At 40.4% G+C, this 20,796-nt stretch overlaps 1 protein-coding gene and 1 long non-coding RNA gene across 3 annotated transcripts in view; one reads left to right on the top strand and one right to left on the bottom strand.

The window, feature by feature from the left end:
* The window catches only part of PRKN (parkin RBR E3 ubiquitin protein ligase), a 1,222,813-nt gene extending 1,202,845 nt beyond the window's left edge, over positions 1-19,968 (top strand). For both annotated transcript variants that reach the window (XM_030556702.1, XM_030556701.1), the window contains 2 exons: positions 12,156-12,273; positions 18,742-19,968. In XM_030556702.1, the coding sequence (XP_030412562.1) occupies positions 12,156-12,273; positions 18,742-18,851 (228 nt within the window). In that variant the 3' untranslated portion in view covers positions 18,852-19,968. The remainder of the gene's footprint in view (positions 1-12,155; positions 12,274-18,741) is intronic.
* LOC115648706 overlaps positions 1-20,796 on the bottom strand; it is a 44,394-nt gene that overhangs the window by 12,158 nt on the left and 11,440 nt on the right. The window contains exon 2 of the long non-coding RNA XR_003999648.1: positions 15,201-15,356. This is a non-coding gene — a long non-coding RNA (uncharacterized LOC115648706). The remainder of the gene's footprint in view (positions 1-15,200; positions 15,357-20,796) is intronic.

Here is a 20,796-nt window from a genome sequence, read left to right as displayed (position 1 = left end):
TCCTGAAAAGAGTGTCCTGATGTGATGGTCACTCTGCTGCTGCTCATGTGAATCTTGCATTTTTGTATGCTGTGTTGTTGTAGCCCTCTTGTTCCCAGGAAATTAGAGTGACAAGGTGGGTGAGGTAATATCTTTTATTGGAGCAACTTTTGTTGGTGAGAGAGAGAGACAAGCTTTGGAGCTTTCAGAGTTCTTCTCTCTCACCAACAGAAGCTGTCCAATAAAATATATTACCTCACCCACCTTTTTTTCTCTTAATGTGTATAAATATGCTGAAAATAGCCTCCCCCCAAACTGGCAGAGGTGCTCGGAGAAGGGGGCGGAGAGGAGCGAGTGATGGGCAGGGGGGGAGGAGCAGAGTGGGGGTGGGGCCTAGGGAGGGCACCCACTGCCAAAACCAAAAGTCAGCACCTATGCCTCCAGTCTCCTGCGATGAGTATCTCACAACCTGAGCCCACACACCCAGCCCCCTGCCCTGACTCCTGCATCCCCCCACACACCCCAGCCCCCTGCACCCCCTCCCTCACACCCAGCCCCATGTCCTGACTCCTGCACTCCCACACATCCCCATCCCCACCCTGAGCACCAAATGGAAGCTCCTGCACCCCTCACACCAGTCTATTGTTAATAAAACCTGTGCAGCTATGTGCTGTGTCCAAGACTGTCATAAACAGATAGCTAAGGGTTAATGTCTCTTACACCTGGAAAGGAGTAACCTGAAACACCTGACCAGAGGACCAATCAGGAAACCAGACTTTTTCAAATCTGGGTGGAGGGAAGTTTGTGTCTGAGTTCTTTGTCTTGTATCTGTCCCTCTCGGCTATGGGAAGGATTTTTCTATTTCCTGCTTTCTAATCTTCTGTTTCCAAGTTGTGAGTACAAAGATCATAAAACAATAGGGGTTATTGTTTTTTTTCTTTTGTATTTACATGTGTGTAGTTGCTGAAATGTTTTGAATTGTATTCTTTTTGAATAAGGCTGTTTATTCATATTTCTTTTAAGCAATTGACCCTGTATTTGTCACCTTAATACAGAGAGACCATTTTTATGTATTTTTTCTTTCTTTTTATATAAAGCTTTCTTTTAAGACCTGTTGGAGTTTTTCTTTAGTGAGGAACTCCAGGGAATTGAGTCTGCAGCTCACCAGGGAATTGGTGGGAGGAAGAAGTCAGGGGGAAATCTGTGTGTGTTAGATTTACTAGCCTGACTTTGCATTCCCTGTGGGTGAAGAGGGAAGTACTTGTGTTTCCAGGACTGGGAACAGGGAGGGTGGCATCCCTCTGTTTAGATTCACGGAGCTTGCTTCTGTGTATCTCTCCAGGAACCCAGGGAGGGAACACCTGGAAGGGAGAAGGGAAGGGAAATGGTTTATTCCCCTTTGTTGTGAGGCTCAAGGAATTTGGGTCTTGGGGTCCCCAGGGAAGGTTTTGGGGGGACCAGAGTGCCCCAAAACACTCTAATTTTTTGGGTGGTGGCAGCTTTACCAGGTCCAAGCTGGTAACTAAGCTTGGAGGTTTTCATGCTAACCCCCATATTTTGGACGCTAAGGTCCAAATCTGGGAATAGGTTATGACAAAGACAATTTCTGTATTGATCTCCTGTCTTTTACAGTCATCCCCTGGGGGGGCCCACAAATATGTTTGGTGCCGGGCCCACAAAAAGTTAATCCGGCCCTGGCTAGGATGGTGGTGTTGTCCACAGTGATGTAAAGAGGAGGTTATGTGGGGAGCCCGTAGGGGCATGGAGAGATTAAGGGCATTGTTTTAGCCACGCTGACTTTGAGCTGATAGCTAGACCTCCACAGATAGATGTGAGAGAGAGGCTAAGTGTCTAGTTTTGATGTGCTCTGTGCTGTACAATACCTAAATATTTAAAAAGCCCCTACCTCAAGGAGCCTATTTTACCCCACTTTGCATATAACTTCATTAATATTTTCCAGATTCTTCAATACCTCTTCAGCTCCCTTTTTAGTTTTAGTTGGTTAATTGCATTGGGAGGTGGACAGGTTTGGTATTTTTTTCAAGCTGCACTTTTCAAGTTCTCATCACAGGACGTAGACCCCGATGATGCAGAGAGCTCTGCCCAGGCACAAGAATCTGCCCCTATGGAGTTCTTTGCAAGATGAGAGCCTCCGGCTACCTGGCATAGGGTGTTGTGGAATGGATGGGCTTGGGTTAATCTCAAATCAGCCACCACATTTGGGGAGAAAGGACAGGCGATAAATTATGTGGCTTTTTTCGTGGCCAGATAATCACATTTCACATGAAACCCAGGACACTACTGTATATTTTTTCTTATTTAAGTGTGAATTTATGAGAGGTGGAAGTAGAAGTGCAGTGGACAAAAGAGATGTAGGGCAAAGGATAACAACCAAAGACATGGGAATCCCAGATGAGAGCTTTTGATTGCAGAAGAGACAATGAAATATAATACATTTTGCATGGTTTCACATCCCTGAAAATTTGCTTTTTGCCAAATTTCAGATTATAATTTTTTCCAGAGACAGGCATGCAAAAATTCCAATATATGGGGAGGGCAAAATTACTTTATAGGGCTTTGATATCCCTTAGTTCTGTGAATGTACATTGGCTCAAGAGTAGCATCATTTTAATATCTGCTATATTTTGTTAGAGGACTGTTATGTGTATTTGCACATACAGGCAGTGATCTAAGATGATGCAATTCACACTTTGTTTCAACCCCTTTAGTGTGTCTTAGTTATACCAACCGAGACTCAGATTCTCACTTTACATCCCCTTATACCTTATTTCTGAATGTGGCTCCATGAGCCTGAGTATATGAAAGTCAAATGTGGTGTAATTTACATACTAAAGGAACAGAAGAGAAGAGTGTAGGAGAGTACAGATTTGGTTGGTTTAATGTAACAGTGTTGATGGGATATATTTAGACTTCTATAAAGCATTTGACTTGGTACCAGGTAACCCCATGCTCCATATGCTAGACCGGTGGTTCTCAAACTGGGTTGGGACCCCAAAGTGGGTCGCAACCCTGTTTTAATGGGGTCACCAGGGCTGGCTTACACTGGCTGGGGCCCAGAGCCAGCCAAAGCCTGAGCCCCACTGCCCAGGGCTGAAGCTTCAGCCCAAGAGCTTCAGCCCTTGGTGGCAGGGCTCAGGTTACAGGCCCCCTGTCAGGGACTGGAGGTCTTGGACTTCAGTTTTGCCTCCTCCCTACCCCTACGCCCATAGCTGTGGGGCTTGGGCTTTGGCCCTCCCGTCAAGGGCAATAGGGCTCAGGCTCCGGTCCCCCCTCCTGGGGTTGTGTAGTAATTTCTGTTGTCAGAAGGGGGTCACATGAAGTTTGAGGACCCCTGCGCTACACATTTAGATGCTGTCTAGCCTTCTATCTGAACAGGACTGAACAATTTTGTGCTTCGCCTCGCCTGTTTGTATCATATGTGAACTGCATGAAGGGTCAAGCGGTCTCTGCGCAGACCATCCCTAGATGGATAATGTCTTGCATCAAGACTACATATGAGATAGCATTGGTTATGCCTCCTCAGCAGATACGGGCATATTCAACAAGAGCACAGGCAACATCATTGGCATTCCTCAATCATATTTCCATATTGGACATTTGTAGGGCAGCCACATGGTTATTCGTACATACATTTACAGACCATTACGTGACCACTGCTTCTTCCACAGTGGACACTAACATCGGAAGAGCAGTCTTGCAATCCTTACTCAGGTAGACTCTGACCCCTGCTTTCAGGTGGGGATACTGCTCATTAGTCACCTGCTTGGAATACATGTCTACATTTACGTGGAGAAGAAGAAATGGTTACTTACTATAACTGTGGTTCTTCGAGATGTGATGCAGACATGTATTCCCAACCCACCTTCCATCCCCTTTGTGTCAGAGTCTTCTCTGGACATCTGGTATGAAGGCGTGGCACTGCCTCATATAGCCAGGAGAGGGGCTACAAGCACAAGGCTCGAGTGCTGCCCCTCTACTGGTGGTAGTGCTAGGAAAAGTCTCCGGCTCTAGCACGCAGGGCACACACACACCTACTTGGAATACACATCTGCCTCACATCTCGAAAAACCTCAGTTATAGTAAGTTCCTGTTTCTTTTTTTCTCATGAGAACTAAGGGACAATGAGAAAGAGAGTAGCAGTACTGCATTATCTCCACAAGGTGGTGGTATACTACTAACAAAATGGTTTCTTTGCATTTTTGTGATATGCAGTAGAGGAGATGCAGTGCTGGCTGTTGTACCACAAACAAAAAATTAAGTATGGCATCTTTCACATTGTCTTCATTCCATCTGGAAAACAAAGGAGTTAAAAAAAAAAAAGTCAAGCCATATAGTCTGTTTGACACGGTGAATGCTATGATTGTTTTTCTTTTCCCTCCAGTGCTGCTGTGCAATACAACATTCATGTGTACTAGCTATGAAACACTTATATAAGGACTATATGGAGTGAAATATGTATGGTGAGCCAGTGTGGCTTGCTGAAGGTAATCTGAAGATTCATATCTACCTGTCTTTGCTTTCTCATTTTGGTTCTGTTTGGCACTTTCCTCGTTACAAACAGAACTCTATGAGGCAAGATTAACTTTCTAATATATTAATATTCACTAGGGTACTGTCTTGTGAGAAATATTGTTTATCTTCGGTCTTTTCTTTCCATGAAGATTCATACAATGATGGTATTCAGTTTTCAGAGGTTGGGCAAGAATCACCCAGTATTGCTCCCATTTCTACACTCCCTCTCCCATTTGGGAGTTCTGCTGCTCTAGCACCTCTCAATAAGGGTCTTTTCCATAGTTGTCTGACTTTAAAACATATTTTATTGTCACCATTCTCACCAGCAACACTTTGGGATCACCCAGACAGTCAGCAGTTGCCAAGCCATTGGTAACTCATTGGGGGCTGGCCATTGCTTTTTTGTAACATTTTTAAAGTGTATTTCATCATGCTGCAGAATACAGCCCTGAAAAATAGACTTAGAAATATATTTTCAAACAACATGTGGGTGGGTCTTTACACAGATTTTCTCCTTAGCAAGAACACATTGTCCTGAGCTTATTGGCAATACCTATTTGTATGTGTTATAAATAGTCTTTATCATATGCCTTTGACTGCCTTTCAAGCCTGACCATCTTTTTTCCCTCCCTAGTAGAGTGGGGAAATGCACTCTAGCTGCCTAGCAAGGCAACCCACTGCAAATGTACCCTCAAAGCATTTTTCAAACTCTGCCTTTCTTTGTAACCTTGTTGATCTGCTACCCATGGCTCTCACCACACCCATTGTACCATCTGTCCTTCTTCCTTCTTCTCTTCCCTCTCTGCTCCATGACTCAATTTTCCCTTCCTTGTTACCCTCACCCCTCTACAGTTCTCACCAGCTGTACCTACTCTTCCCTGCTCCACTCTGATCTTCCCCATCCCTCTTACATCAGCATAAATCTAGGTCCTATATCTAGATCCTCTGATGCTTGCTTGGGAGGGAAAATGGCAATGGGGCTCCAGCAATGGGAGGATAAGGATGAGATAGCTTTAAATTAAATAGGTTCCATTCTGTGCATCTGAAGAAGTGAGCTGTAGCTCACGAAAGCTAATGCTGAAATAAATTGGTTAGTCTCTAAGGTGCCACAATTACTCTTGTTCTCTTTAAATTCTAGTTTCTCAAGGGTTTCCAGGTCTAGGAGCATGTGCTGGGCAGCTGGAAATCTCCCCTTTCCAACAGAATAGAGTTCCCATTTTGAGCCCTGGTAAGTCACATGATATTAGATCTTAAACATGTTACTGGTGCAGAACTGAAATTTTCCCATTTTGAACCTCAAAGAAGCATAATTTTAAGGAAAAGAAGAAAATGTGTCCCTGGCAACTTCATTCAACAAGTTGCCTTTTTAAAAATATTACAGTGTTTGGAATGTTACTAGTCCTGTTAAATGGATTAGTGGGTAGAGCACAGGAGAAGTAGTCAGAGGCATGTGATAAGGATTATTCCTAACATATATACATAAGTATTGCCACCAAGCTCTGGATAGATGTGTTCTTGCTCACTAACCAAAGGGGGAAAAAAATCTCTGTGTAAATAGCCACATGCTGTTTGAAAATGCCTTTCTAAGTCTATTTTTCAGGTCTGCATACTGCATCATGACAATATATACACTTTTAAGATGTTGCAAGCAGGCAGTGGCCAGCCATTAGAGTGCAATGAATTACTGATGGCTTGGCAATGGCTGGCCTTTTAAATCTGAATAGCTTTAACGTGAAAATTGAGTGATCTGTGCAAGTCCACAAGTGACTGATAACTGCCTACTGCTAATCCAGTGCATCTGGGTTTCTTGATGATTTAAATAATCCAGGGGAAGAAGAGCTAGAGTAATTTCTGCTCAGTGGAATGAGTACTATGCATCTCAGAAGTCTTAACTGAAGAGAAAAAGGTGGCTTTGGCCAATTCAGTTTTGTGGAGGAATCCAAAATAGCCTTATATACAATGGTGTTGTAATTAGGTATTGAAAATTATGAGCCAATTCACATGTAAACTATGCTAGAGATAAATTAACCACACTAGTACTGCTTAAAATACGAGGTATGTGGGACAAAATGAAATTCCCATGCTGCCCCTTATACCATACCTTTCATCACCTTATATTTTAGAATTGTTATTTTTGGTTCATTTTATCATTAAGTGCCTGTATTGATGATGTGACTGGGAGGTGGATTACAGCAGAATCCAGTAGTACAGTGTTCATTATATTTATCAGTGAGGTACATCCCTTATTTGCTGCTGTTCCTCTTGCAAACATGTATTTTAGTAACACTAGCAGATTGTACAGCTGAACACTGAATAGAGTTGGGCAAAGAGTGAAAGCTAAATGAGTAGGGGCAGATCATGTAGTTTTTAGTATTTTCTTGTACCATAGTAGAAATGTGACTTGACCTGAACTCTGGCACAAGAAAATAGTTCTCAGTCTCCTAATAGTCTTTGTGTAGTCTGTTGAGAGATCACGTAGTACCAGCTGTGATTTTTTGTGTGTGTGATTTTAATATATGTCCACTAAAAACTGGAACAAGATTAGATTGTGAACTCATTTCAACTGTGCCTCCAATCAGCAATCGCATGTTAATGACCTTCAGGTACTAGCATGGGTGAGATATTCACCAGGGGCCTTGGGTGAAAAGCGCCATGTTCTATTACCAGTCTCTTGAGCCATCGAGTCCTCCTTATTCATCTATACATACTCCATGCTTCTCTAAGTTTATGTAAGTACAGTAATTAAATTAGAAGCAAAATCAAAATTGAACAGATGTTTAATATTAAAGGTAGAGGTCCCAAATACTTGCTGTTTTAGTATTTGGTCTAAATGTCTGCTGTTTGTAACTCTATGAAAGCGAGATCAAAACAATTTAATGTTTAACTATAACATGAAACAAGAGAGATAGTGAGTGTCTTCAAGCAGTCTACTGAAATGTTTTTCAAAGCATTTCTTGGAAAGGCTAACAGTAATGCTTATTGAGCTGCAAGCTAGCCTGTAATACTTGATTTCCTAGCAACTCCTCTGGGTGTCCTGGGCAAATAAAATACATCTGCATCTGTCTCCAGTACAGTTAGCCATATAGTACCATACTGCATCTCTAAGGCAGCTTGGGCTTTCTGGGTCAGATCCTCAGCTAGTGTAACTCAGTGGAACTTTGTTGATTTCAGTGGGGCTATGCTGATTTACAGCAGCTTTGGATCTTCCCCACAAATTCTTTGTTTCAGAGAAGACCTCGTTCTAATTAAGCATACCTTCTAGGTGTACTAGGAGAACAGGGATTTGGTGCCTGTGCACATGCTCTCTTGATCTCATTCTTTTTCAGTAAAACCTATATGCGTGTCAGGCAGTTGCAGCATTTAACACCATTTCAAAGACCCATAAGGCAAGTAACTTGGTTCAGAGTTTTTCTGCTGTGCACTAGTACCACTGAAGTCAATTTTGAAACTGATAAAAGGGGCATTCATCTGTTGGCAATGGATGGTCCTAGAGAAGGAGGAGGAAGGAAAAAAATCCAGTAATTTTGCAGTATTCTTTGATTTTTCTCTCTTTTGGCTCAGTCTGGTCATACAAACTGAAATTAAAAGACCAGAGTATGTGATAATGGACAAATCAAATGTATGTAAGAATGCTATTGGGATGGAGACAAATAAGTCATAGACTAGCAGAAATGTTATCAGTCTATTTCACGGTATTATGTACTTATATTGTCTTCAGAAGCCCTCAATTGTTTTATAGTACGAGACTGCAATACCACAGGGGAGTTTTAATGATATAAAACAGAAACAAAAAGCTCACTTCTCTCCCCCTGACCTCTACTTCTGCCACTGAACTGCTTCTTTCAGACCTATTTTGCTGCCATCTTGACTCCTTTTCCTGCCCCTTTCTGTCTGGTGAATCTCAAAGCAATCTGATCTTCCATTAGGATAATTTTCCTTTTGGCCACAGTGTTCTGCAGTACACTGGCAACTCCTAAGCCATAACTGTAGGTGCTCTGTAGGACTTCTACAGGGTTCTGTAAAAATATGAAGCAATTTATGAAGGTTATTTTGCAGCATCAAAAGTCACTCTTCACGCTCCATTGACATTTTGCCTGGATCCCCTATTTATGCATTTAAGGATTGTGTTAGCCCTTTTGGCTGCAGCATCACACGAAGAGTTCCCAGGTCCTTTTCTGCTCAGTAGTATTCCAGACATCATATTCTATCTGCATGTTTACACTGTGGAAAATGCTCCTTATTCTCTGCTGGGTCACTTAGAGAAGATGGAGTCAGTCCTTGGTATTTTACAGATATCCCCAATGCTATAGAAATTGTCTTTATTTTTCTATTGTTCCTCTTGTGGAATAAACTAGATGAAAATATATATGTATTCTAGCATTGTACCCAAATAACTATGTGTAAAGAATCTGGATGCTTGAGACTGACTCATCCGGAGGATATGATCTCTTTACTGATTCAGGAAGAGCAGGGTCACTGTGGGCCATTTAGTCACATTTATTTCCTATAACTAGTGGTTTTTAACTTTGCTGTCAGAGAAGGGTTGGGAGGGTATCTAAAGCTCTAATAGACTGAAAATATTATTCTGTTGCATCTGTTTCATAATAGACTCTTTACACTGGTGTTTTCCCACTGCAATGATTTAGTCCTTTAAAAAGTCAATTTGGTCTGTCTTATTGAATGGTATGCAAATTCATACTTGAAAGTTGTTTTTTTAAATTACTTGTAAACTGATCCTCTCCCAAATTCAAAGTTGTTTTCAAAATTAAGATCAAACACAAGTGATACAAATCAAGTTAACATTTGGCATGAGAGATTTTGGCGCAGCGCTGGGTATTATGAGGTCACAACAAAGAAAACTGAGATGTGGGGAAAGAACATTTCCGAGCATTGAACTGTATAATTTTGGATTAGCTCAATTTAGGTAAAACATTGCCATTCAAGTTTTGTTGGATTGAATCAAAAAAATACACCTGTTTTCCTCTTGCAGATATTAGTGTACACATACAATAAACAGTGATAGTACTTACTTATACTGTGTTTTTCATCTTTAATTGTCTCTACAGTCAGTAGGTAATTAACTCTCACTATACGCTGTGAAGTAAATACTGTGATTCTCATTGTACAGGTCAGCAAATGGAAGCAGAGAGGTTATGTGACTTTCCTTTACCCACTAAGAGAGTCAATATGAGAGCCAGATTAAGACTCAGATGTTCCTAGTTTCTAGTCGTGTGCTGAAACCAACGTCCTTACCTCTCTGAGGCAGTTCAGACTGCTGTCCTAGGTCATTCTACTGTAAAGAGTAGGCAGGTGCAGGACTAATATTACATTTTCTTCACTGTTTACAAAAACTGCTTGTTTGTTTCTGAGAAGCTACTAATGTACAGTTGTATAGCAGTCATTTTAGAAGTGCGCTGTATCTGTCTCTTCATGTAAGATGTTGCTTAGGACACAAACAAGGCTCCACCCATCCCTGTCTATTCTGCGTTGTTCTTTGCACATCCTCTGCGCATCTGTGCTGGGCACCAGCAACCCCCTTTTAAATCACTGAGCATTCTGAAAGTCCATGGCATCTAAGAGGTAGCAAATCACCATTCAACAGGTGAAGGCTTCCTTGCATATGCTTAATGTTTGATTAGCATGGGTGCCAAATGTGGTCAAATGGATGCAGGTGCACTAATACCACATTCAACAACTGTAGCCAGCATGCTGCACTTGTGGCAGAAGGAAAAAAGAAAATAAATCTCCGTGGAGCTGAAAAACGTTCTTAGCACATTGGGTGGAGGGGTTGCCCTCAATCTGTGGATGGATGATTACAGAAATGTTGCCTGTTTGGGAGTAACTGTTCATTACATAGAGCCAAAACAATTCAGTCGAGTGGGCGCTTTGTGTGACTCAGTTTGACAGTGGGAAACCCAAAACTGCAGAGAACAGTTGATCGGCTGTGATTGAGGTACTCAGAAGATTTGCTGTAAGCAGCATTACCAACCAGAGGCTTTTCGTTATGGACCAGGGAGTGAACATGGTTGCAGCTTTAAAGTTCTATGTGTGAATAAGATGCTCATCGCACATTATAAATACTGTGCTTGAGCACACTACTACACCAGGAAACCAGAAAGAGGAAGCAGTAACCAAACTTATCCACACAAGCTGATATCTTATTATGTACGTCAGGAGTTTTGGACTTCAAAGCAGACTACAGAAGTCTCTGAAAAGAAATGTAGAAACATAATGGAACAGCAAACTACACACATTTAAGACAATCAGGGAGCAGTGAGACAGAGTATATGAAATTTTGACAGAAAAGGGGGATACTCAGCTCATTGATAGCTTTGATTGCAACACCTTGAGCATCTTAACAGAGTTAGCATCAGATGCACTAGAGCAATCATAGCCCACTCACCACAAAAGGATGAAAAAGCATTTCCATACTTCTACCACAGATGAAGATAGTCTAAGTCAGCTCAATTCCAAAGCCTTGCAATGTCTCATCGAAAAGTTTGAAATCAAGCCTATGCACAGAGTAGCAGTTTTCTTGCACCCATGAATATGGGGGATGAAAGTTTTCACTGGAGAGGAGAGACAGGAAGTTTATCAAGAGACCAAGAAGCTTGTCTTATTGCAGGAGAAAAATGTTACGCTGGTTTTGTCAGGTACACAGACACCATCACCAGAGGAGACAAAATGGTCATATAATAGTTTGAGGATTTGGATAGCAAGTGTGAAAGTGACAATGATGAAGTGTCAAAGTATATCACCCTGAAGCTGACAAAGAATGAAGATGTGCAACTGCTAGAGTAGTGGAGACAATACAAGTACAACTTTCCTCTGCTCAGTCGAGTTGAATGGTCTGTGCATTCCATTCCTGCATCCAGTTCACCCTCCGAGAGAGCCTTCTCAGTCTCTGGTTACACAATTAATGAGAATCATACTTCACTTAAGCCAGAAACTGTAGATGATTTAATGTTTTTACATAGCTGATTTCCTTTGAAATATTACTATTTTCCAAACCTTGAACTATAGAAGTTATTTATTGACATTACCACCCCTTTTGTCCTTGTATCATGATTATAGGTCAGAGATAGCTAAGGCATTCTCAAGTAGGGCACCTGTGTAGATTAGGTAATTTTATATCAATCAGAAATAGGACAAACGTGGGAGTCACTTTTAATGCATGCTCCATGGTGACTCTTGATATCAACATTGTACTATTTGGAGGGATCTTTTCTTTCTTTCTTTCTTCATCAGTTTCTTATTATTTCCTCTCCAGTATTCTTGTGCTTGTTTTCTAACCTTTATTAGGGTAGCTTGTGCATGTAACTAGAAATATAGTGTATATGAATAAAATTTAGAACTCAAAAACAAAGGAACTTGCTTCGTTTCGCAAAGCGGAGGCAAATAGCTATCTCCATCCTGCAACTGTACGGTACATGACACAACAGTTTTCCACCATTTTAATATTTCTCTCTGTCATGCCAAAATGGGTTAAATTATGAGGCAGCAAGGGCAGGGTTCCAGCAGACTTCAGTTTTATTGAACTTTCAGACCCTCCGGTCTGTATCAATCTAGTAAATAACCCCAACCATGCTACAGTTCTTGATTCACTGGCTATATTGTACTCACAGTTGCTTCTGTCTTTGCAGGGATATATGATTGATGAGCATGCAGCCATGCAAGCACGATGGGAAGAGGCATCCAGAGAAACAATCAAGAAAACAACTAAACCATGTCCTAGTTGCCATGTACCAGTAGAAAAAAATGGTGAGTTTATTGGAGAGTAACTAACACTTGTAGTAACCTCCCTTTTTAAAATTAATTTTACTGTACAAATATTAATGTGTATATAGTCATGCGTATGATTTTGTACTTGCCTAGAGAGAGAGAGGCACAAAAGGAGCCTAGTCTTCCCTGTAATGCTGTTTCTAAATCACTTAGAATAGCACCTTCCATGCAAGGATCACAGAGTGCTTTAAAACCATTGATTAAGCCTCAGAAGACTCTTGTGACTAGGTAGGCAGGTGGTATCTGTTTTATAGACAGGGGAAATAAGGCTCAGAGAGCCAAAATCAAACAGTGGGTCAGTAGAAAAATCAAGAGTCCTGACAACCAGTTGCCAGAGCAAATCACTAGTTGTGCATGTGTGAAGAGAAGCAAACATTGACACTAGTGTGAGGTAAGTGGGCACAGGGAGGGATGAACAGACATCACTCTGTGGACGTGTATTATTTACCACTGTGCACAAGACCAGGATGTAACCCAAAGAATTAAAGTGAATTACTCCAGAGTAACTATTCTTTTTCATAACATTTGTATTACAAACTATACTCAGGTATTTACCACAACCTAACTGTATGACGACATAGTGTTATGAGTTGGGATAATCCTTGTAGGTTAATATAAAACCTCATTGAAACTGATGTGTGCATACACCTTTCACTTACAAAAATAATTGTGAGATAGTTAAGGAAGGGAACAGGCTGTTGAGCTTTCCCAGCCCTGAAGAGAAGGCTGGTAGCCTGTAGAGGCCCTGCCCTTGTAGAAGGAGGGTGCAGATCCCCTAAGCTAAAAGGGGGAAAAAGACTGAAACTTGCACTGGAGACCCAGTGAACTCTGAAGTGGACTATGATACTCCAGGGCCTGAGAAGTAAGAGAGGCCCTGATCCTGACAGGAACTGTCTACACCGGTTTTTTCCTTCGTACCTTCACCTAACATTGATTGCTGACTGGGGGCTGTTTTGTTGTTTTATCTGGGACCATGAGTGCAGAAGAAAGGGCCAAGAGGCCTCAGCTGGAGGGTTGAGTGTTGGCCCACTAGCAAGACACCCCCCTGCAGCAGCCATTGGGGGATAATTGGACTCACATGCGTGCGCTTCCCACACAGCTCCTACAACAAGACCTGATAAAGTTCACCCAGGAGTTTTGGATTGTGTGGCTGCGAGGGTTTTTGCTGAATATTGGGGGGGGGGGGTTGTTTGTTTTGGGCAGGAGGAAGAAGGCAGGCAGAACCCAGAAATACAGAATAGACAAGAAGAGTGAAGGCAGGAGGCAGTGGAGGAGGAAGAAAGCCAAACAATGACCAATAAGCACTGTGTCACCCTAGAAAAAGCTAAAGTGAGAACTTTAAGTCTAGTGTTGGCTGCAGAGGCTTGAGGCTGTAAGTTGAGACTGCTTTTTTTTGTTCCTGGTGACCTCTGCGCTCAGAGACACATTACTTTTAAATAAACAAGATTGCATCAAAGAAAATACCAGACTCCATCAATTTCTGCTTCCAGCAGGAACATCTCCAGAGCCCTGAACTTTGCTGAGCTGCTCAGGTCAAAAAAGGAGCAACAATATGAATATTAATTATTACTGCTGCTGCTAATTGATTACACCAGTTATTCACACAGGCTTTACAGTCACAGAGTAAGACATGCTGCTGACCCCAAGAAGCTAAGGCTTCAGACAGGAAAAGGAGTGGAGAGATTATGAGAAAGGAAGTAGGAAGAAGCGGATTTGAAGAAGGAATACATAGGACACTTGGCAGATGGAAAGTGGGAGACTTAGCCAAGCACAAAGAGAGGCAGGAACAAAAGGACGAAATCAAGAGTGGAAAAGGAGGATAGAACTTGAAGTGTTGTGAGCCAGTAGGAGGAAGAAGGCAAAGAGGTAGAAGAGGATTTTACTATTTAGAGCCTTAAAAATTAGTCTTAAAAATACAGCTCTTGAATAAATGTAGAAAAGATGGAAATTATCACCATAAAGCTACTGGCCATGCTGGGAGCAGTGCTGAGGTCATGGCCTTCTCATGGCCACTGTGTGCAACAGAATCTCTGTTTTAATCTACAGAAAACTACATGTTCTTTTCTCTACCAGATGCATGAAGAACATATTGGTATTACTCCCACTAATGGTTATGGACGTTGCTTGCATACACGACTCAACTCAAGAAGAGAATAGACCTTGTATTTTTTTCTGTGCATTACTGTAAAGAGAATTGTTACACAAACTGGCTATAAACAGGACAAAACTATCCCTTTGTTTGAAACCCAACCCATGTCAAGGACAAGGGGTGTGTTAAAATGCAAAATCCCCAAGAAACAGTAGCAAGTTAGGAATTCTTAGATGTACTGGAACTGAGGCGTGAAGTATAAAAAGGTGCTGTGCTTGCTTCATCCTCTGATAACGAGTACAGTACGTTCCAGCTTCTGTGCTGGTATTTGCTGACTGCTTGCAATCCATTGTTTCCAGTGTAATGTTACCCATAATCTACAGATTTATATTTTGGTCAAGTTTTTCTTCGTGCAAAATCAAAAGGCTGCTAATGCATCCTTTAACAGTACAGCCTTGTTTAGCACATTCTGTTTTATCATGTATCAATGTAAGGAATCATTGATGTTAAAAAATAAAGTGAGATCTCAGCAGAGCTCTACACTTTATTTTGTTCCGGTTCAAATTACTTTGCTGGAAAATGTAACTATTTTGGCAAGAAGAAATTTCTTACATTTCTCTACGTTATATGAATGAGAAATATCCAAACTTCCACCTATAAATTAGGTGTTTCCTGACTGGCTGGTGAAAGCCAGAAAACGACAGTGTCCACTGCTAACAGAAATGATCAGTGCCTCCCTCTGAGAAGCAAACCTATCAGTCTTCCTAAAAAATGGAATAATCTGTCTAATTCTTTACCAAAAAAAAAATTCTAATACCTCCTCAGCAGGACTGGCTGCTGTGAACACATCATCTCTGTGCTCAAATCCCTCCACTTGCTCCAGCCCCGCTTCCATTGTCAGATGAAAGCCTTGATCTTCATCTGCAAAGCCATCAACAGGTCAAGATCAAGTTCCATCAGTTCAATCCACAACCTGTCAAAACAGATGCAGCCGTCTGGGACAATGAGCTTTATAAAGCACAGGATCAAATGCATATGAGCTGAGAAATAAAGCTGTGACCAGGATCCCAGGGGAGCCTGCTGAGGTCACTCAGTTAGGGGGAACTGCAAAGCATGGGGTAGGCAATCCCCAAAGCTAATGGATATTCCAATACTTAGATTTACCAAGCCAACAAAAAACAGCTTTGGTATACCTCACTGGTTACTCAGAAATCAACAACACAGTTCCCTTAAAGTAACCCAGCCTCAGGCCTACACCTAGTCACCCAAATCAGATATGATGAAGATTAATGAAAATCTTATTCATCATATAAAAGAAAAGGTTCTACCAATCCCAAAGGATCGGACACATTACCTCCCGGGTTAATGAATATTCCAGATCTTACCCAAATACACACTTACAGCCAATTCTTATTAACTAAACTAAAAAATTTTAAAAAAGAAAAGTGAGAGAGTATGGTTAAAAGATCAATATACATACAGACATGAGTTCAATTCTTGAGGTTCAGATTCATAGCAGAGATGGTGAGTTTTGTAGTTGCAAAGAGTTCTTTTAGAATTTAGTCTACAGGTTTTAGTCCAATATCTTATTCAGGGTGTTCCAGCTTTAACTGGGATCTCAATCTTGCAACTCAAACTTCCCCTAATGAAGTTTAAGCATATCTGAGATGACAGAATCAGGATCCAAGGCTCTTTTATACTGTTTTCTAGCAGCCATACAGTCCTGGGTAAACAAAAGGCTTTTGATTTAACCTTCTGTTTCCTAAGCACCACCAATAATTAATTACACAAATTAACATAGGGCAATTTATCCATTAGGCAGTCTATCACAAACTTCCAAAGAGGCATATAAACAATGACATTATTTCACCCAAGATTCATCTAAATGTTAATATTCCCTTTTGATCTCTGAATTAATAGTTATAGTGACAGACAGGAACTGTCTGTTTATATGGCTAACATTTATGAGTACACACAGACAATTAGTACACTTCTATGTTCTAACAATATAGGTTTGCATTTCAAAGTTCTAGCCAATCTAACATTGAATGGTCCTAATTACCATTCACATACCTTTCTAACATGACTTTAAAGGTTGGCTTTGGGTCATTCAGCCTGCAAGCTGTTTAATACATGCCAGAAAGGGTTATACTTTGTATAAGATTCATTGCAATTATATAACAGTGGTAGCAATAATGATTTGCATGATTATATTTTAATTAGACAAAGTTATAAAAGCATTTTTGAGTCAAAGAGGTTCTGCTATGGAATGAGCTTCCAGAGGAGATTTGTCTAACGTGGAGCCAGATCATCTTCAAGGTGTGCTATAAGACTCTCCTATTTAATAACCGAGATGATTTATAGCAATATATATATAACACTCATAGAGGATAGACACACACCACAAGCAGCGACTCTTATAGCTCAGAATGAGGAAGAACAGAAGACTCCCTGGAGTCCATTAAGAACCTCATTATACGGGTCTCAAGCGTATCTCAAACGTGCTTAGATACTGTATCTCAAACATGCTTAGATACTACAGTGATGAGCATGATAAGAAACCCTAAGAAAAATAGAATACCATCAGACACTGGGAAAAAAAACCAAAATAATGTATGTTCTTCTAGGCACTGTCAACTCTCACTTGTCTACACTTAGAACTGTCTTCTTTCTTTCTGCAGCAGTGATTTCAGATTGTCAGTTTATTTAAACGAAACCATGAGTCTTTAGTCTACCCTTTTAATTTTGTTCATCATCTCTGTTCACTATTTATCCCTCTCCATAGTACTTACACATGCAACCTTACACAGCTGTGTGTTGAAATCAGGAAATTCCCACATGCAGGATAAACAGACCTGGCAAGTGGAAACCTCACTGTTAAAGCTGGTCAGTAAAAGTTTGATGGAATAGTTTTCCATTCAAAAATGCAGTTTGGTTGAAATTAAAAACACTGAGAAATCCTATCAATTTCTCTAAAATTTCTTTTCTGGGAAAAAAAAATCCAAGCTACCACCTACAAATTAGATCCATTTTGACATTGTCAGAACAAACATTTATTTCCTTTTTGACCTTTCATTTGAGATTGTATTTCTTGGTTGTGTATTATAAAATAAGAAAATCAAAAATGTATTGTTTTGATTTTATTTGACCAAAATGTTTTGATCAAAATGAATGTTTTTCTGGAATTTTTTTTTGTGGAGAATTTCACAATGTTTGGGTTTCATTTTGAATCAGCATGAAAACAAGATTTAGAACCTTGAAATCTTCCACGTAATAAAATTTTCATTCTTTCTACAGCTCTACTTGCGGGTGATTAGCCTGTAGAATTGTAGGTTGTCCTGAAAGAATAATACTAGTACATTTTTTGGTGTTAAATATAAACAAGGATAAAAATATCCAGTTCTTTGTAGACATCCTAAATACCCAATTTGTCCTAAAATGTGTCACATCAGTAAGGGTAATATACCTTATCTTCACAATAGGCATCGAAATACCAAAGTTTGCATAGTCTTTAGCTCTTCTGTATTTACAAGAGATTATGTTAGGCATCTGGAGTTTAATCTATGTACAATTCCAGTGTAAGAAAGAGATCATGATATTTTCAGCATTTGTTGACTTTTATTTTCAGCATTTGTTTATATTGTACATTTATGCTTGAGTTAGGAGATTTCATTTTATAGTTGACATAGTTACCATTTGACATGCATTGCTTTAATGACTGTTAGCTACTTTTAATGTATAGCCATTTTTAAAAAAACTAATTAAAGGCAGGGACATGGAGATTAGGTTACTCAAAGTATAGGGGAATGCAAAACACTTAACGAAAAACATAGGAAACATACCAACACGATTAAAAGAATCCTCCAGATATAAAGAATGGCATTCAGCTTTAACCGCTAGTGCCATTTTGAGATAAATATCAATCCATCACTAAAATTTGGATATCTGGATGTATTCTGTTTGCAATTTCACAGCTGTTAAATCCCAACTCTGGTTAAGAACTGAATTTGATCCACTCTTATCAGCTCCCCATCTAGTCGTGAGTTATTTCAAAGGACCAGATTTCACTTAGTCCTTACATGATTAGTTGAGGAGGATACAAGAATCCTTCTCTCCTCCTCAATACCTTGCACATTGTCTTTAAGGGTCAGGCAGAGCTGCAGTCCTTACTCCTCCAAGCTGTGGAGCATGACCAACTTGCAGAGAGGAACAAGCCTTTACTCCACAGATGAAATTAATGGGCATAATCTACTACTTATAAATGAATTTCAAAGACCATGGGTTAACAGGCTTATACACATTCTCCTTACTTTGTTTTCTAAGCCCCAAAGACAGTTCTGTCTTTCCTTTTTTTGCAGGTGGATGCATGCACATGAAATGTCCTCAAGCTCAATGCAGATTTGAGTGGTGCTGGAACTGTGGTTTGGAGTGGAACAGGACCTGCATGGGAGACCACTGGTTTGACTAATAGTTCAGTAGTGCTAAGAGCAGCCAACCACTTGATTGTTGTCTGGGTCAAATCCTGAACTCTCTGCTTAGGCGTAACTCCCATTGGCTTCTGGATCAAGATGTTCAGAATCAGGCCTACTGTTTGTTTGTTTATTTCCTTGTATATCAGAGCACACCAAAAACTGAGTTCAGGTAATCTTAAGAGTTTTAAACCCACAAAGGCAGGAGAAATTCAGACAGCCAGACTCACTAGTGCTGACACAGAAGGGGTAAATTCCATCTCCCTGCACCAGGGCACCCGACTGGTATATAAGGCAGGCAACGTCACCACCAGCAACTCTCCTTGGGTTTCTGTGCTTTCCGTTATGATCAGGGCTCCATAAATTTCACCGGCAAAAGCAGCGATGGGGGTATGCACTGAATCAGAGATGCCCTTTCTCAGTTAGCACAATCCAATTTGAGAGAAATTCTGGCTCTTTACACCTCCCTCCCCTAGTGGAAGGGAGGCTGTGGCAATTTTCTGCCTTTGCAGTCTTTTTCCCTGACAGATTATCAGCTGGGACCCTGACTCCGACCGAGAGTCTTAGCAGAAACAGCAGACTTAGGCATCCTACTTGTGCCTGTATATTTGAAACATATGTTACGAAAAATCACTCAATATATTCTTTACAGATTCATGTCATATACAGCTTTTACAGGATTAGTAAAAGATGCAGTTTCAGCTTTAACTGTTTTTGCTGTGGTGGCTGCAAGTCGGAGTAATGGTGTTATGTGAGTGAGATTCCTGAGATTTTGTTTTTTATTTTGCTTACCGCAATATTTTTGGCATGATATTGGGGCAGCTTCTTGGGGCTTATTATGGTGGTTCTGTGGAGATTTATTAGGATTTGGGTGTAATTATGAAAATATGTTCACTGCATAAACAATCAAGGCACCTGCATTTATTTTGGTGAGTGCATGTTAATAGGCATGCACCAGGTATTTGCCACACCTCAAAATTTGAACATCCTTCCTATCTCACCTGCTTTAAACTGTTTTGGTTTGTGTTTTTTTTAAACACCAAAAGGCCAGTCATAGGCTATGTAAAGATTTGCATAACTCAGATTACAAAAGAAAAATAAAGCAGTTTAAATGAGTGGGCTTTTGTGCTCCTTATTGTACTTGAATATAATATAAATGCGTAAAAAGATTTTGGACCTAATCCTTTGCTGGTGTAGATTGTTGATTTATACTAGTTGAGAATCTGGCACTTTGAATAAGAATTTCTTTATTAGAAGAAAACAAATTCCAGGGCTAAGAACATCATGATCCATGTCTGAATCACGGGTTTTTTTTGTTTTTGTTTGTTTGCTTGCTGTATGGCTGGGTTATAGGCATCTGAAAGTAAGTGTTACTGTTATCAATCCATGTAGATCCAGGGAGCATGGGTTTCCTATTTGATCATCACTTTGAGGAAACACATGGGAGCATTCAGTCATCTCTGGGGGTCGTTACATAAAAAGTATGTGGAGATGATAAAACTGAGTAAATGTAGAGAATAGAAAGAGAAAAGGCACAGAGGAGCAGAAAGTGTGAGGAAAGGAAAGAAGAGAAGAGAATGTTTAAGAAAAGAGAGCAAAAGTTTAATTGTTTAAGATCCATTTTCCACCAGCACTCTGGAGAACTAAAGTGTACATGAAACTGGCTGCATTAAAGTTTGGATTGCGATAGTGTAATGCAGCCTAGCACATTCAAAATGTATCATCTTAATTGGGGTATTTTATTATTCAGATCTCTATTCCTTGATTTGATTTCATGCACTAGGGTATATTTTGTAATTTACATGGCCCGTTGTCAACTAGCTAGTGATAATCACACTGCATCCAGCAAAAGTAATTCTTATTTTTATGCAGTGTGACTTGGGAAGTCGTCACTATAGTGCTTCATTTGTGCCAGGGCTGAGCCCCAGCACCTCTTGGTTTGGC

The sequence above is a fragment of the Gopherus evgoodei genome, chromosome 3 (assembly GCF_007399415.2).
Source record: "Gopherus evgoodei ecotype Sinaloan lineage chromosome 3, rGopEvg1_v1.p, whole genome shotgun sequence".
NCBI classification, from domain to species: Eukaryota; Metazoa; Chordata; order Testudines; family Testudinidae; genus Gopherus; species Gopherus evgoodei.
The sequence above is the reverse complement of the archived record's forward strand: the minus strand, read 5'-3'. Positions and strand labels throughout refer to the sequence as shown.